This window comes from Passer domesticus, chromosome 2, assembly GCF_036417665.1.
Source record: "Passer domesticus isolate bPasDom1 chromosome 2, bPasDom1.hap1, whole genome shotgun sequence".
Classification (NCBI taxonomy): Eukaryota; Metazoa; Chordata; class Aves; order Passeriformes; family Passeridae; genus Passer; species Passer domesticus.
In genome coordinates, this window is record NC_087475.1 from 106,307,251 (window position 1) to 106,325,971 (window position 18,721).

The window sequence follows — 18,721 nt, forward strand, 5'->3', positions numbered from 1 at the left end:
TCTGCTTTCCAAAGATTCATTCATGCTTTCCAAAGATCTGTACTGTGATGGAAGTACTTCAGTTAAAGGCTAAAGTAACTTCCACAAGTTACTGGTCCCTAGTTTGTTACCAGCTGGAAAGACCAAATTACAGAGCAAGATACTGCAAAACTGTCTTCACTAATTTGCTGGCTGGTTAGACTTTTGAATGGGTTTTGGGAAGCCCAAAACAATTCTACTTGGTTAAAGTAAAAATTTAGCAGTTCTTGTACCTGAGATATTAATAACCATAGAATGGTTCAGGTTGGAAGGGACCTTAAAGATTGTTGAGATCCAACCCCTTTCCATGGACAGGGATAGTTTCCACTAGACCAGGGTGCTCAAAGCTCCATTCAACCTGTGCTTGAACAATTCCAAGGATGGGGCATCCACAGCTTCTCTGGGCATCTGTTCCAGTGCCTCAACCACCTTCACAGTAAAGAGTTTCTCCCTAATATTTAATCATAATCTTTCAGTTTAAAGCCATTTCCCCTTGTCCTGTCACTACAAGCTCTGGTAAAGTCCCCCTCCAGCTCTCTTGTAGCCTCACTTAGGTACTGGAAGGCATGCTCTAAGGTCTTCCTGCAGTGGTCTCTTCTCCAGGCTGAACAGCCCCAATGGTTTCAGTTTGTCTTTGCAGGGAAGGTGCTCCAGCCCCCTGATCACCTGCAGTGTAACACAGCTGTAACTGTAAAGCCAAAATTGACAAAAGAATGTGGGCCAAGGCAGACTCACTGCTCTACATCACGGAATCACAAAGACTAAGTTCATCACCAGCTGCCAACATGTACGTATGAGAACAACTGAAAGAGTAAGACATATCCTTAAGAGCACCACAAATTGTTAGGAGTTTGTAAAGGCACAGCTCAAAGCCCTCTGAGAAGAATATACGGTCCTTTTAAAGATGTTCATGCATTTGAATTTTTGGTTTGTTTCTTTGGATTGGATATTATCTCTTCTCTCACCTTTTCTTCTTTCTGTACCAGGCTACTAGGTGATGAAGGGGCTAATTTGGCAACACCTTTGTTTCCTTTGGCAGAAGGTTTTCCTGATTTTCTTCTGTCAAACTTATCTTTTTTTCCTGGAGCTGATGTAATAGGAGAAACTGTTGTTGGAATTACCGTCGGAAGATGAACAGAAGGGATGTTCAGAATGCTTGCTAATGCAAGACTTGTTTCATCATCTAAGGAAGGGAAAAGAAAGATTTTCAATGTAATTAAGCTTCATAAATGTAGATGGCCACATTTTATTTTTTAGAAGCATTTTGTACACTGAATTTTACCTTAGAAATAATAACCTCAGTGGGGCAGATTGTTATTTCAGATAGAGGGACTATATATAGAAGAGTATTTAGAAAATCTTTCCACAGACTCTCAATTTAGCTTAAAAGACATCTTGAAACTATTGCTTCCCACAAGTGGTCATTTAGTTGTTGCCTCAAAAATAAAAAAAAATACAATTTTAGAATTCTTTTTTACTTCCAGAATACCTAGCAGTGGAGACATTCTGAATCTAGTGTCTAGTAAATGATCACTGTGTTCTGCTTCATCATGGACTGATCCAGCACAGATGGACTCTACAAATTTTGTACTACATATGTCTATTTTTCTATAAGTCTTCAGAAAGACTCTAATGATCTAGACTTAATAAGACTCTTGCAATTCTTCAAGCCAAGCATCAGGACAGCCGGATAGGTATGTCAACAAGAAGTAGTCATGTTGCCTTTCAAAGCAATTTCTTGAAAATAAAAGAAATACAAATTTACATTTTTCTGTAGTTATTTCAACAAACTGACACTTCACTTTCACAGAAATTTCACCCATGCCTTTATTTTGGTTGCCCCCCAAAATAAGAACATGATGTCTGAGGGTAACAATGAAAAAGAGTGGATTGTCAAGACTGAGGTAAAGTGCCTTTAGAAATCTTGAGAGAGATGTAAAATTCCAGATACACACATTCACATGTCGAGGACTTGGAATTGTACTCTCATGATTTTGTCAAAATGTAGAGAGCAATGCAGAGTTTCTATAGTATCCAGAATCAAAAGCCCTGCAGGTGCTCAAGCAGTCCCACATCCATAAAGAGACAAGAAGATTATTTCTAACACAAATGTTAAAGTGATTGGAAATGTACCTTTGATAATGCTGGAGAAAACAAAGAATAATTCAAAACTTGAAGAAATATTAGCATTTGCCCTGCCTCCCCCCGCAAAAAGAAGTTGCATAAAGCTGAAAAACAACTTGAGGCCTTTCATCACCTTAGCTTCCCTAAAAGGAAGATGAAACAGATAAAGTATGAAAAACAGCAGGAAAGATGAGAATAAGAGAGTTTTCCAGAAAACTATTTCAGTACTGCACGGAAAAAGGGTAATTTGCACACAATTTAACTGATCAGTGGAGAGAAACTGCAGATTTCATGCTATACCTTTCTGCATTAGGGATGGATGGAATATGAGAATCATCTAAGAGAGTATTTCTGGTCAGAATTATTCTGAGCACTTACGATACAAAGACCCACAAGGATGTGGCATACGCAATGATCACAGAAAAACTGTAAGCAATCAAAGAATGCCAGTCAGCAGAGCTCAACATGACAAGGATTATTCTAATGCAGAATAGGATGATTATGGGTGAATATGAATAAGCCTAAACATCACAGCTAACATGTAGGTGTTTAATCAGACGTGCATCTCTTTTATGCCAAAATCCAAATTTTTGCAGGCCACTATTTTGACCCAAGTCTCAACAGTCTACTTTAGTAATTAATTTGTAAAATATATTTGAACAATTAAAACTGAGTGTAGAGTTGAACGGTTTACCACAGTCCACACAAAGATGCATTCAATTAAATGTTTTCATATTTTAAGAGACGAAAAATGCTGGAATTATTTTCTGATCAGAGAAGGGTTTCACTTTTATCCATAAGATGGTTTCAGTGGCCTTTCAAACGTAATGGAAACAAAAAGCTCTTGGTAAAAGCAGACGCTGTTTTCACTGTGGTTTTCTGAAGCAATTGCTTCCAGTTGGTGAATGTGTTTATTGAAAGGCTGAGAGAAATCCCTCATTATGTCTGCACAACTGTAACCTAAAGTCCAACTCCTAAAGTCAAATGAAAGTTCCATAATCGCCTATATAAGTTTACAAAAATATTATTTCTTGGAAAACCAAGAAGACTCCTCAGCAAATCACATTTTCTTTGGCTGAAATTAATTGGCTGATTTTGCTGGGCTACTTAACAACAATACTTGCACTGCTCTGTTTTTACAGTAAGCAGAAAAACTTGGAGACCTCCCTCCATTTTGAAAATTGAATCATAGAAAATTCTTGACAATGTAATCTCATTTTGAGCCTTGCTGAAAATTCTCTACCATGTAGTAACAGCTGCCGAGAAAGGCAGAATTGCATGCAACAAATTATTTGGTTAAGGAGTGTATGAAGGGAAAAAAAAAAGGAAAAAAATTCCCCCTATGGTTCTCAAATATCCTCTTCTATTTGCTTACTTTACCTGCTGCCTCCCCTGTAGGTCCGTAATAGCTCAGAGACAGCTGGATTCCATTTTCCAAGGTGGCTGAAAAAGATCCAAACTTGCTCACAGCTTGCTTTTTATTTTCCAATTCTCCTAAAAAAATAAAAAAAAGAAAAAAAAGAATCAATTTTAAGGACAGCAACACATATCAGAACCACCTGACCTGTAAACCAATGGCTGGTGTGAGAAGTAGAACCTCAGTGAGGATGACTAACTTAAATAGACTTAATAGAGCAGGGAAAACCAACATTCCATTCTTAGAGTACAATATAATAGTCAGTTTTGTGCAATACACCTGTGGTTTTTATCCAGAAATAGCATTCTAATTAGTTAGGTGTGTAAAAACAGGTTTAATAGCAACAACTAGTGTAAAGTCTTATGGAATTTAAGCAGCAAAAGAACCCAGTTCTGGAGTTATGGATCCTTGTTTCTTGGCTGACAGGAATGTTAAACTGCCCATTTCCATTGCACGTGGCCTATGCACTAATAAAAATTACTGTCCCTCACAGGGACAGGAGCTGAACTTCAATTATGCCTGAGGGTCTCTTCCCTTTCCTCAGGATATTCTATGATTCTGTGTGTACTTTCAGGAAAAGTAAAAGAAAGGACAAAAAAGTTGAGAGAAATTAGATCCAAAGACATGTCTGGGATTTGTAAAAGTGGATCAGGAGTCAAACTCACATAGAGGGGCAGATCAAGGTATCATGTGATGAATATGTCATGGTGAAAACCACATGAACTAGGCAAGATACACCTCCCAGACACTGGGCCCTACCTTGCCTCTACTTCAGTTGCTGCTGCCTTAAAGAAATGTTCTACTGGTAAGAGAAAAACTTGGGATTTCCCATATGGGTAACATACGGGAAATATATTAAAATGGTGAGGAGTAGCAGAGAAGACTACAAAAGCAGGTTAAGGCAGACCAAGCTATCTCCCAAACTCAACATGGGACACATCCTGAGACCTTGTCTGCTCCTATTTCTTGCCTGTCATTGCAATGCTTATTGCTCAATACAGCCTGTAGGATGATGGTTTGGAATTCTGACTATACACATTTACCATTGTACCATCCAGCCACTGTCAAGTATCAGAGTGGATTGATTCTTGTCTTCCCTACTGCCTTTCTAAAAGGTGCTCCGTTTACATGGGAAGAAAGCCTTGCACTTGTGTCCAGTGAATACAACTTGTCTCAGATACTCACACACTGGTGATGCCAGTACTGTCTGGCAGACCCAGAATGATACAGGTCAACTGTCAGAAGTGCACACAAAAAAATCTTGTCTGTGGAAGGGATGCAAATTTTGTATTAAGACAACATACAATTATATTGCTGGCAAGCCAAGGGGAGAAGCAAGAGCAGGATGTTTTCTAACACTGATGAAGAGGAAAAGAGCTAATATGTATAAGTTATCCTTTTCAATACCCTTCAGTTTGGTGACAGGAATTCCATAATGTTTTTGGCAAACATATCACAAATTATTGCGAACTGGCTTCCTTCATGGAAACACTCTCACCGGGGTTCAGAAACGATTTGGATTCAATGCTTTCTGAGTATGAACAATATGTCAACCAACAGCAGAAGTTGCTGGACTGCAGAAAGATCTGTTTTCAAAGCAAAGGTCTTGAGGAGGCAATAATGCTATGGTCATCTGATCCACAAAGGAGGTCTACAACAGAAGGTGAAATCTTCCCTTTCATTGTGACTTTGGTCACAATGTACAGGATTGAGCTTTCATCTTCTTGCGCTTTTTCAGGCCACTTTAGGATCTGAATGAGTCCTCCATTAAAGAAGAAAACTATTTTCTTAAGGAATGGTGATTTCCTTGCTTTGGAAAAGAGACTGGTTTGCACATGTTGACCTGCACTGTGCTTCTACATCTTGCTAAGACCTCTCTACACAGTGCTTAAGTCAGACAACTGATTTTTACTTTATTTTATGGAACACTAACTTTTTTTACTCTCTGCCATTAGTAACAATATATTTTCTGTTAGTTGGTAAGTTTTGCATCCAATTATTAAATACATCAAACTATTCATTCTTTATATCAGTGACATCAATCCACTGACCTGATCTAACTTGCAGTTCTTCATTAATTTCTTGCTCTTCAGCTTCTTCGAAGTTTTCATTGGGGTCAGTAATATGAATGAAGAAATTGTGCTTGTCTTTCATTACTTTCACCTTTATCAAAGTTTCTGTAAAGCAATGGAATACTATTAGTGCTTCCACCAGGCTTCAGGACTTATTTGCAGCCAAATAAATGGAGCACCTGCTACTTTGAAGCACTCAAAAAAAGAAAATTGCTCATAACTGGACTGAATAATGTAGTAGAAAAACAAGGCGACAAAATTAAGGTTATCTGAGTTTAGACTAAATATTTAAAAACTTCCTGATAATTAAATCTGAGAGTCTGCAGAAGACTCTGTGGCTTAGATATATTGCATTTGACTGGAAAAATAATTTGAATATTCTGCAAATGTCGTGCATCAGTTGCCATTGAACAAATAAATACAAACTGATTTTTCTGCATTTCTAGTTTTCTGGTACTTCATTTATCTATCATCTGCTAACATATTACAGGTAACTGTAAAGATAGTAGTGACAGAGCCTAATATGGAATTTTTTGAACTGAATTTTTACTGCTGAGACATAAAAAAGTATTTATGGATTAAGAAATTATTTCATCAGTTAGCACTGAGTCAAAGCAAAGCGTAAAGAAACAAAGAATCACTTTTTACAAACTGTATAGTCTCTACTTGAATCTGTCCTCCATCGGATGGGAAAAGATATTGATTGGTTCCTGATACTTGAATGATATCCTCCCCTGTATTGTAGCCATGAAACTGGAAAAAACAAGTTTTAAATTATCTGTAAATGAGAAAGGCAGTACACATGAAAGAGGTAAATGAAGGACAGACCATCAGGATCACACTGTACTGCTCAATATCTTTTGCTTAGCTATTGAACTAATATAAAACACCCTTGAGCAAATATCTAGCATGCTACAGTCATATCCAAATAATTTCCCAGTTACCAACTGATGTAACTTGCTACATGTGAAAACCATCATGGAAACTTAAAGAGCAGCAAGTAGACCGGTGGGTTAACACACAGTGTGAGAGAAAGAGAAGTTCTGATCGAGTCCAAAGAGACAAAGTACAATGTCATGGGATTACATAAAGGCAAATAAAGATTCAATTTTCTACCCTCTAGGTTTTGGAATTCAGATACTGTAAATCTATTTAGATTGCTATGCCTTCCAGAGTGCCACAAGACGGCAAAAATTATGTGACTGTATAAAGAAGTTCAGACCGAAATGCCATCTATTTCTGAGTCTGAAGTCTGTACTTAAGCAAATTTAGACTGAATTATATTGATGTGTGCAAGTTTTGGATGCAAGACAGACTCTACAAATATAAGGTGGTGCAAACTGCTGAAAAACTGTTTGGACAAAACTAGTGAAGAGCTCCCTCTGTTAGTGCAACAGGCAGAAAAAGGAGAGCTGCTGTGTCCATTGAACTGTCTAGACATGAGTTCCCAGGGTTGCTAGGGACATGAAGCACAATCACAGTTTAGATTTCATGTGCCTTAATCTCCAAGAGTGAGCTGAGCTCTACATTTCTTGTTGCACACATGCCAATGGAGTTACTTTCTGAAATATGGGAAAAATACATATTTTAGATTAGAGCACTTCAAGAACATGAATTTTGAAAGAGGAAATATAAGGAATGCTGATTTCCAGTGTGGGCAGTCAAAATTTCAACTAGGTCTAGTAGTTCCTTACTATGGAAGATGGGACAACTTTTTATGCTCCCCTTTCCCATCCTCTCCCACAAAAATCTCAACATGATCAATTTACGTTTGTGTTCATGTCATATTACATGAAAAAAAAAAAACTGGTGTAAAATAAATTTGAACATCAAGAACGGCTTTTAAAACTTTTAGAAAAGGATCTGCTGCTGAAACAACAGAGGTAACAAGACCCAGTTAGGCTTAATTTGCCCTGAATTCAAATTTCACAAGAGATAATAGCTGTAATCTTGACTCTGTATATAGTTAGCACTTCTCTAATGTGGTATAATAATACAACTCCTTACCTTATTAACTTTCTCAGGACATGGTTCTGGAATGCTATGATCCTTCTCAAGTTCAGCGGCTTCTGCTGATTCATTTTGATACTTCTCTTCAGAAGGTCTTCTGTTTGATTGTTTACTTCCTTTACCTTTCTTATCCTGGCTTTTCCTTCTACTTTGCAAATTTTCTTCCTGTTCTTGTTCTTCTTCCTTTTCTTTTTTTTCTTCCTCTCGTAATCGATCCTGCTCAATCTTCCAAGCCTACATTCAACATTAGGAATTAAACAGACTGTGTTTATCTTTGTACTACAAGATGTTTCATATGTGCAGGCTGAAAAGAGTAGAAGCAAACAAAACCAAAGGAATCAAAGTTCTAAGCTAAGACATGTTTCCAAATGTGTCAAAAGTCTCACAGTATTATGTACCAAATTTTGGATAAAATTAGTGATTCATTCAATCTACAACAGCAGCCATTGTTGACCACAGGAGATGAAACAGGTGATTATTCATATCTTACACAATCAGCCACAGGAGAATGATTTTGTTGAATACTTTTCCACAATGTTTACCGCCAAACCGCAATGCATCATTGGTATTGGTTTATTCCCCAAATGCAATTGTGAGATAAATTTTTTTTTTTTTTTTTTTTTTTTTTTAACAGAAAGAGGAATGACATGTCAATGCCAAAATTATCAGCTTGCATCAGGAAGACATTTGAGATTTTCTGGAGTAGTTAGGGTTTTGTAGCACTTTATAGTCTAAACATATGAAAGGAGAAGCATTTCTGGGGAAGAAATGGCAAGCATTGAGAGCCACAAGCGAGGCATTAGCCTCGATTGAGCTGTGACAGTTCACCTCATTTCCTATCTACATTCCATATCAGGACTTGAATTGCACAGCATTATGCACTGTGAGGAAGATGTGACATATCTGTGAGGAGTCAAAAAAAAGCAAGAGAATACAATACCAAAAAAACTAGATTTGTGCCGGTTAATGAATAGTACCAATGCTAAGACCAAAACAATGGAGTGCTTAATCCCTACTTCAGCCAGAAATTCACTGTGTAAAGCTGGGCAAGTCAATTAATCTGTAGTGAATGGTCATAGATCCATCTATAAAATGGGATTCTCTGACATAAGGGAACTCTGAGGTACCATATTGACATTCCCTAATTTCAAAGAGCTGTAGACAGTGAAAGTACAGTTGGGTACAAGTATTTCCATGAATCTGGATCTTATATTTTCATACCTTTAAAATCAGAAAACTTCAGTAAATAGTAGGATATTATTCATAACTTTCACTTCCTAGTATTGCAACTACAAATTACTATGGAATGCCTAGTCTAACTCCAAATAGTCTTCTCTTAAGAACACAACATAGCATGACTCACAATCATTAAGGAATAAATGAAAGAAAATAACATATACAAAAAATAACAAATAGCAGAAAAACTAAGAGGACTCAGTCAAGCCTCAAGCCTATATAAAGAACAAAGGCTTACCTTCCTAACAAAGCAGTGCTATCTAGTCCATTTCAGAAACATAAATATTTTTGCCTCACCTTTAGAGAATCTTCTCTGATAATGAGACTTTCTTCATTCTTGGACTGAGACTCTGTTACATTCTCAGGTTCGGTTGTGCTGCCTTTTAGAAGTATAAGAGAAAGAAAGGGAGAATAAGTGAGGTTATAAATACAGGAAAATAGAATAGTTATTTTAAATGGAAAAAAAAAAGATGCGCAAGTAAATAAAAATGTATATTTCAAAACAGGGAAAGTACAATAAAGCAAACCTTAATATATATTTAGAAATAAAACAGAAAGTCTGTTCAGGTTAGAAGAAACTAGATTCTCATAACTGTGGACCAAATACACTAAATAATATATCAACGTGTGTAAAGACTGGCTCTCTGCTTCTTGCTATTGAACGCTTTGTTCTGGCAGTGTTTGTTTGTTTTTAACTGAGCCAGAACAAGCTCAGTACCAGAGTCATAGACATTACAGCCTTTCAGGACAAAAAATCCCAAATAAATGCTATTTGAATCTTCAAACCTTCACTAAAGAAACACTTGCCATATCCCTCAGTTACTATTATAGCTTGATAGCATCTACGACTCATGAAAAGAGTATCTTCTGTAAGTGTAGTTTTATACTATGCTTGGATACCCCATATTTACCTTCTAGAAAAGGTAATTTAAACTCAATTAAATGAACACTATCAGAAACTTCTAGTTAAATAACTTTGTATGAGAAAGTAGAAATTGCAGCGTCAGTGAAATTGAAAGCACCTAAGGACGCTGTTGCCCATCTGCATGTTCCAGCTAGAGGTGATTATGTCCTTTCAGCAAGTACTCTATGAATCATAACTGTCATGAAGCACCACATGGGCAAGATTCAGTCTAGCTCCTGTGACAGCTAGATATCTACAAATTATGATTTAGTAGTCATAACTGTACTTTTAGTTTCCAAACTATAATCAGAGGTGTTAACTGAGTTGACGAGTAATGTTTCTATTTTTGTAAATGCTAACTGCTAGTCCTGGGAGGCTTCAAAGTGCATTCTCAAGAAAGGTAAGAAAGCAAAGGTTAAGCACAAACAAATCATTGTTAATACCATTTAAATATACAAGTAGACAATTTTGACAGAAGTTCTTTTTTGTCAATAGGGGTTTTCAGATACTGCTGCCTCCTGAACAGTTATAGTATGAACTGCTTACAATTTTCACTACCCAAAATGTTGCTTGTAATTCAAGTTTGCTCTGCAGTCTTGTCAATTCAAGTTTCCCGTTTTAGCTTCTAGCCCATAGCTTCTGACTTCCAGCTTTTATCCTGCCCTTTAAAAAGGAATTTTCCTGAACTCTGTTGCCAGCTTTAACTACTGCTCACCTCTTCATATGTTCAGTCATCTGAACAGATACATATTTGTATGTAATTCTTGGATTACATACATCTCATTAGCTAAGCACAGCTATTGAAAATGTAAATTGATACTAAAGCTGCCAGTTTTCAGAACAGAGAAAGATGCAGAATATATAAATATATAAATTTAATTAATTCAAAAACATATTTATGCTTATATAGATGTCAAAACATTGTCATCCTATGAAAAAACATAAGCAATTCTGCTCTGAAAAAATTGTCTTAGAGTGAAAAATTAATTTCCTAGAATACAGTAAAAAGATACCCACTTTCAGCTTTTTTAGTAAAGCCAGGTTTTTTGACAGCACTGGCAGTCTTAGAGGGCCTTCTTCTGTGGCTTTTTCTAGTTTAAAAGACCCTATTTCCTTACCCATCTTCTCTTTTTGGTATTTAGCTTCTTCCTCTTTCACCCAGTCTTCAATTAAGTTGGCCACCAGCTCAAGATAGCTCCTGAAAAGCAGAATAGCCCTCTATATAACATAATATGGTATTCACTAATATGATTTCAAGTCAAACAAGATCACTTGGCTTCTCAGTTTCTTATACAAGTATTATTCTATAATCCTTGAGACAATACTTGTATTGTCTCTCAGTTTTTACAGGAACTAGTACTTTTGCTTGTTTGGTATTTGCTTAGTATATGTTACACTTGGAATTCTGGTTATCCTTTCTGCAAAGAAATGTAAGAAACTTGTCTACCAAAGAACACCTGCTAAAGAAAAATCCAGGAAATCAGAAAACTTCAAGACATTCAGTTCCAAAATGTTCAGACTCATTGTCATCCTCACTGTTTTACCACTGAATAACTTATTTTCTTAGTTGTTTTTGATTGATGTTGATTTTTAAAATATGCTTTATTTGTTTATTCAGAAACTGAAGTACTATTGTATATAATGCAAGCTCTTTTTTATCGGTGTGACAAGAAAGGTTGTCATCCAAATCAAGATGAGAGAATCGGTGTACCATAACCTGCCATGAATTAAGAATATTCACAAATCACAAGTTGAACTGAGAACTGAAAGACAAACTGATCCAGAGTTTGCTGCTGGCATCTGCAGTTGCATTGTCTCATCTTCCAAAGGAGTCTGAAATGACTGCTAAAATAGCTCACTGTAAACAACTGCTTTCAAGAAAGGAGGAAGCCTGGGAATCTTACATGCAGCTGTCATCCAACCCCTCATTTGCAGTTTTATCAAAATTCTTGAAAGTAAAATTCTTCATGTGTGCAAAATTGAAAGGAGCTTTTGAAGAATGCATCAGATTCAGTTGCTGAGTATATATATATAATAACTTAATGATATTTTATATTTACAGCTCAAGATGATTCAATTGTATTCAAAAACTCTATGTGGAGTAGAGGCTTTTGGGTACGAACATGCAGACAATACAATCAATTCTTGACCTCATATCAGTTTTAAAGTTCTTATTGCAGCAGTCTGTCCAAGAGAATTAATCTACAGGTCATGTACACAGGCTGGAATACACAGTTCAGGCACAGCTTCAAGATATACAAGCTCCTGCAATGTAGGTGGAGTCTGGTCTGGGAAACTTGCATGGAGAAACTGTTGATCATATATGTACTCAGTAGGGAGAAGGTTATTCTGTTTGTATCTGAAGAAAAGTGCACAAGCTATAAAAACCTATGGTGTTGAAAACAAAAGGCAGAACTAGTCTGGAACATAGAGTTGCCAGTACTGGAATAACTTGAAGATGAATATATGTTATAAATAAAAAAGAGACTATTCGTGTGGAAAATATTTTAGGCCAATGAAACAGTCATTCAAATTCTAAAATACACATTCTATTAATATGTATTCTGATGTCACTACTGCCAATGTCTGACTCAGAAGCACTTCTCAGAAAGGATTATTCTTTTCCAGTAACTTGTGTAATGTGTTTACTATGAAACTATAAACAAATGTCATTAAGATTAACTTTGAGCAAAATAATGGTTTTGATAATTAATTTGAATTAATTTGGCTTCCTGATAGAGCGGCCACTTATTCTAACCAGAATTAAAATGTTTTATATACACACTTATCTTTGGAGATACATGTGTCCATGCCTTTGGATTCTCTTATTCAGTGACATCCATTAGATTTCACATGCAGACTCCTGCTGCCTACCCTTTAAACAGTATAATTTCTGAATTTTTGGATGTTCTACGTGAACTACAGGACCTGATATCCATAAAAAAGAAGTAAGGTAACTGGGATTTCCAGGAGCAAAAGCTAATGCAACATCAGAAATTTAATTTCCTCTTTGCATGAGAATTTGCTGAAACAGGACTCTCTGTAATCAAAATGAAATTATTCTGTGATTCCGTAACCAACTGATTAGCAGATAACAGATTTATATTCCAGACAGCAACTATGAGCTGTCACTCTACAAAGATGGTCTGTAGTCTGTAAGCTGTCACAATAAAGAAGTAACAAATGAACACAGATAGAGAACTCTTATGAAAGAAGTTGCCAAGCACTGCATCTACTGTGCATTTGTAACTCCTCTGTGTCGAAAATGTGATTCTTTAAGCTATACTGAAAATTAGAATGATAGCAATTTTAATAAAATCAAAATCAATAAATTGTTACTAAATTCATCAGGAGTCATTTATTTCATACAAAGGTAAAAACAAGCAATACTACTCTTAATTAATAAGAAGAGTTTGTGCCCATTTCTGGCAACTCAGCAGGATCTGGAAGCTAACTGCAGGCAATAGCTTGAAGCACTCCAGGTATTTAATGAGTGTCTTCCCGAGAAGTGTTATGTTGCTTGGAAACATACACTAGCAAATATTTATGATACTTTGTCTGGAAATCTGAAATGATCTTTAGAAGTAAGGCTGAATAAAGTCTGAAAATGTGCTGATTATTTTGCATAGTATAGGCAGGTATCAATGACACAGAACCAAAAGAGGACCTATAGCTCTTCAAAAATTCTAAGTAGCATCTATAGCAGTGATGTTGAATATGTCTAGGAAACAAGAGCAAAGCTAAACCATCTCGTCAGCGTTCATGCAATTTTCTTTAGGATCTCTTTGCTGTTTTGAAACAGAACCTGGTGAAATGTCACTGAACAAAGCAGGCATGCCCTAAGAAGAAGTTATCTTTAATGTCTAAGCCTTGTTTCCAGGGGATGTGGAAGAATAAGAAGTAGAAAGCACACAGTTAATTTCATCCTCAAACGAATTACAGTACAGATTAAATGTATAATTTCTCCTTTTGAGGCAAAATTAGCAGCTTTTCTTTTGCAGGTATTTAGAACCTTTCCTGTCTCCCAGTTGGTTTTGATCTATTTAAATGAATGTCCTTTCAAAGTGACCAGCCAATCTGAGGCTTTACAATCCCAGAGATGAACAGTAGCTGTTTCAGGGGCAAATGCTTCCTGAGGAAGTCTGGTACCTCCATCTACTTCTACAGTGCCCATATGCTGTTGGGATGAAGCGTTACTCGGTGTACGCAAACACCTGGTGACACATTAGATGTTCTGGGGTGTGTGACCTGCTCTCTGATGTTTGTCCCAAAAGCGTATGGGTTTCCTATGGGTCTCATGTCATATGTGTCAACTCTGCCCAGAAAACCCAAACACACCAGGCAGCTGAAGTGGCACCAACTGTTTACGTTTGGGAAACTTGAATTAGGCAGCTAAATTGTGAAATACTTTGAAATACAACGAAATACTTTGTGTCCAGTGTCACAAAGAGGTCTAAGAACTGCTGGCAGAGTGAAGAGCTCTGGGTGCCGACAGATTGCTGAGTAACAGCCCTTGAGACCACTGACCCTATACTTGGGTCTGTCTGAATGCAAGACCCAGCTTTACCTGAACATACCCTCTTTCACTTATCTTTTTGGGTAAGATTTTAATTGACCAGACATTTAGTGGATCTGCCCAACAAAACAGCCATCATCTTCTCCAAGGTACTTTGAATTTCTGCTTGTAAATATCTTCTGGCTCTGGTCCTATTCACTGCTAATCACAACAGCCTGTTTTCATTGCAAATAATTTAAGTCCAAATGCCAGGGAAGCTGAGATGGACCTACAGAGAGTTCCTTGACTGAGAGCAAAGATACAAAATACAATACAAAACACAGCTTTAGGAAGGCACATTTTCCCTATTTAGTATTTAAATCTGTTAAAATATATACAGGTGTCAACAAAAGTTTATTATAAAAATTTCCATAACATGATAAATGAGGCACTACACTCAGAAAAGGATACCCACAGACAAAGGGGGAGGAGGTGTTTTTATACTGGATAATTTGTTTGAAATTTTATTTGATAAATCTAATTAATCTATAGAGCACCAGAATGACATTGTTAAAGATACCTCACCTGTCTCTTCATGGTATTTTAACATTTTTACATATCAGTACATGGACAATTATTCTATTTTCAGTCAATTATTTGGAACAGTAGTTGCATCTAGATCATCATTTATATCACTGCTTCAGTGCAAAAATGTGTTCCAAAATAAATAGGTCCACTAACAAAAGAGCTAATAGTGGACATACCAAGCACTTGCACACCTCCAACTGGTGAGCAGGTATTGATTAGGAATTAAGAAGCATGTGTTACTCTATGGAAAAAAAACAAACTAATTTTAACAAAGGGATTTGAACTTTTCTCAAAAAACCATTCCCACTAAATCACTCAATTTATGTATATACTGTAGAAAAACCTGGTAAGTATATAAGAATATTTTAAAAAAAATCTTCACCTGAAATGTCCTACAAGTTTCTTGATGTGGCATTTCTAATATGATTTTGTATGTATGTGTGCATTATTTACATTTTTATACCTGATGATAAGGAGCTACTGTATTGTTCTCACTCAGAAGAGTTCAACAGAATTCTTTCGATACAGCACTGCTTTTGACTTGCATGACTTTCTTTCTCATAAATGTGTCACATAGCCATATCTTAATTTCAAAGCTTTGCCCTAAGCACACCCATGGAGGCTTTAATTAAAAATGACTGTGAATGAAACAGGGAAGACAAAATTCATTACCTGAATCGCACATTAGAGTGCAGAGCAACATCCCAAGTCTCTTGGCTCAGACGCTGTTGATTCATGGGGTTGTGAAAAACCATTAGTAAAGTGTTATCTTGGGTATGATAAAAGGAATCAATACATCTGTATTCTTGGGATGCTGTGTGAAGAACCTGAAAGGGAAAGAAATAAAGGTACATCCTTCCTGCAGATGGTAGCATATGTGCAGAGGCTATATAGCACAGCTTTGAGCAGCAGGTGCTCCAGAACACTCTCCTACAAGATGTACCCAAAGCATTTGGATTCCAGCAACCTGAATTGTTCAGGTAGGTGGAAACTGAAACTTCATTGCTATTCATGTTTAGAAGAGACACCAACTACGCTCCACCTTCTGACTGACCATGAATGAAAAAGTTCAGCTTCACAAAACCCAAATAAATTAAAATATTAAACAAATACTTAAGTTCAAATAATAAAATGCTTAAATAAATAGTAAATAAAACCAGAATTATCATATACCAGATTAAAAAAACACCCTAATTTACTTTTTTTTAGTGTGAGTTGAGTTTTCGTGGTATTCAATTTGCTTTACCATGACTTGCACATCTCTGAGATTTGCTGTGATCTACGTTATTCCACCCTGCTCTGTACTGCCCCATAATTTTCAATATTTATATTGCCTGTAGGTTTAAACTTATTTTATAGTCAGAGGTAAATTATTATTTTTCAGAACTATTCAACTGGAGGTTCTAGAAGGATCTGTTCTATGATCTTTCCAGGAACAGAGGTAAGGCTGGTTAAGTTGGTGCTCCTTTCTACCCTTTTTAAAGATGTGCAAGAAGTTTCTCTTTATCCAGCCATCTGGGACTTCACCTGACTGCCATGACTTTTCTTTCAGCTGCAATAAAATGCTATTTTTAATTTTCCATCACTATCTTTTTAGTAGACTCACTAATTATTGGTAGTTGAAGTAGTATTAGCTATTTATGTCGCATATGAAGGGATTCCCCATGCATTGAAATACATAACCAGATTTTAAAATCCACCACTCACACCAGAGTGGTGCTGCAAAAGTCCAGGCAGCACTTCTTTCACCCATGTATAGCATGTGTCAGGATCAAATAAGTATTACAACCTATGAAGCTCAAGGCAGCACAGGAACTAAAAATCCACTCCTCCCAAGAGGATGCCTCCCAATTCAAGCCAACTACCCTTGAACATATCTTTCAGATTTTTCATTCTGTCTTTCTGCAAGAAAATTTTCTAGTGTTTAGCTTGCAAGATTTCTATAAATGATGTTTTTAGCTCTTAAAGGGTGAAGTACTATAACGACCAAATGTTCTATTTGCCCATAAAACATACACTGCATAGGCATTCGCAAAGTATGTTTTCACATCCACTGCACTGAGTCCCAAAACTGCTACAGAGGATCACCCCTAAGGGCAAGGTGGCTTGTCTCCACCACACTTTCAGCTAAGAGACTTGCTGCCAAATAGGACAGTTCCAGTTTGGCCAAACCAGGAAATAAAAACCTGTTACAAACTAAGTTTGTAACACAAAGAACTGAAAAGCTGCTAAAGCACAATGATTTTTAGTAAAAATGAAAGATAAAACTGAATCAATTATCGAGCAGAAAAATGCCCTGAACTCCATTACTACTACTTTATACAGTGTCCCGAGGGAGAACTGTATAGATGATATTGTCAGTTCAAAGATACCTGACGAAGAACATGTGGTTGAAAATGCTCTTCCAAACTCCAATCTGTCAAGCAACGCCTCTGTGTCTTTTTTATTTCTTCTAAACTTGGTCCTAGGCCATAATTTTCCAGACGTACCTTAAAATACAACAAACCAAAATAATGAATATCAACATTTCAGTGTCAGTATTAAATTGACTGTAATCTGGTTGGATTAATACACAGCACCCCATGTTGCATCACAGTTAACTGCATAATGATGCATATGTGCAGACCCATATGGCACTGTTTAATAAAAAATACAATTACTCCCAAGCAGCTCTGGTTTTGGACTTTTTATGACAAAATAATCTAAATACTTTTATTATTAGCTTATATGTTTTTGAGTTCTGTAAGCAATCATGAGTATTCAAACATGTCCTGTGATGTAATTTTAAAATTGCTATGTTTATTATAGGATGTATGGCAGACAGGTGATTCTGAAGATGCCAAACTACACAGTCTTCTAGTGTGACAGTTTGACAATTTCTTTTAAACTTTCACGTTTGTATTTGACCCCTGGTATTCAGCAAAACTAGCACAGAATAATCACGAACAGCTTCACCAAAACCTGTCACCTTGGAATTCAAAGAAAGTGATTTCACAGTTCCTAAAAGTTATGTCAGCATTTTCCAAATTACAGAATTAACATTTGCATGCAGCATTGCAAAGGAATCCCCAGTAACATGGCCTGGCATTGGGCAGTATCTTCTGTTGCCTCACATAAAGCCTAGTTGACTCAATTTTTTACACTTGCCATATCAGAATAAAGATGATCCAAGTCTACGTTCAAAAGTGGAGAAACCAGATCTTCTTCTTCTTCATCTTCGTCACTTGTTTCTGTCCCTGCAAATTGAAAGCAGAATTTAAAGAATTGTTCTAGAAATTTCAGCCCTACTAAGGTTGGAGCAGTGCAATTTCCTTAGTCTCCCTGGTGAGACTGACATCAAGTTGAAGGTTCCTTTTTTCACACTTGTCCTATAATTACACGATCATCTCTGCTATGCTTCTTTATGAAGAGAGCACTTTAAAATCCTGTGACAACAGGTGCCAGATAATTAAAATTAAAAAAAAGAAGACTTCATAAAACCCACTCAAATCATCCTTTCTATCTGACCTATGCTGGCCCACTAAAAATACTCTCAGAAGTAGCCTCCAGATTCATAAAGAACCATTTTCCTTCATACTTTAAAAAGCATTCCTTTGCACAGACAGCATTAAAATAAAAGGCAAGACAAATTGTTCTTGTATTTTCACACATTTATGACAAATGCAAATTTTAAAGTTTAAATTAATGTGGTTTACAGATCTATAAGCTACTGACAGAATATTAGCTCTCCTGAGGATCTGACCAGTCATTCCATTGTTGCAATGAGCATCTGATATAAACAGCATCAAATGAGGACTTTAACTTCTATATTCTCTTAATTTAAAAAATAAAAAATCCTTTCAATAGAATTCTTTATT

At 36.4% G+C, this 18,721-nt stretch overlaps 1 protein-coding gene across 9 annotated transcripts in view; it reads right to left on the reverse strand.

The window, feature by feature from the left end:
* SPAG17 (sperm associated antigen 17) overlaps positions 1-18,721 on the reverse strand; it is an 89,269-nt gene that overhangs the window by 29,536 nt on the left and 41,012 nt on the right. For all 9 annotated transcript variants that reach the window (XM_064410344.1, XM_064410342.1, XM_064410345.1 and 6 more), the window contains 10 exons: positions 18,012-18,100; positions 17,237-17,353; positions 15,537-15,691; positions 10,900-10,979; positions 9,175-9,257; positions 7,639-7,875; positions 6,273-6,384; positions 5,611-5,736; positions 3,523-3,636; positions 984-1,201 (listed from right to left, as the gene is read on the reverse strand). In XM_064410344.1, the coding sequence (XP_064266414.1) occupies positions 984-1,201; positions 3,523-3,636; positions 5,611-5,736; positions 6,273-6,384; positions 7,639-7,875; positions 9,175-9,257; positions 10,900-10,979; positions 15,537-15,691; positions 17,237-17,353; positions 18,012-18,100 (1,331 nt within the window). The remainder of the gene's footprint in view (positions 1-983; positions 1,202-3,522; positions 3,637-5,610; positions 5,737-6,272; positions 6,385-7,638; positions 7,876-9,174; positions 9,258-10,899; positions 10,980-15,536; positions 15,692-17,236; positions 17,354-18,011; positions 18,101-18,721) is intronic.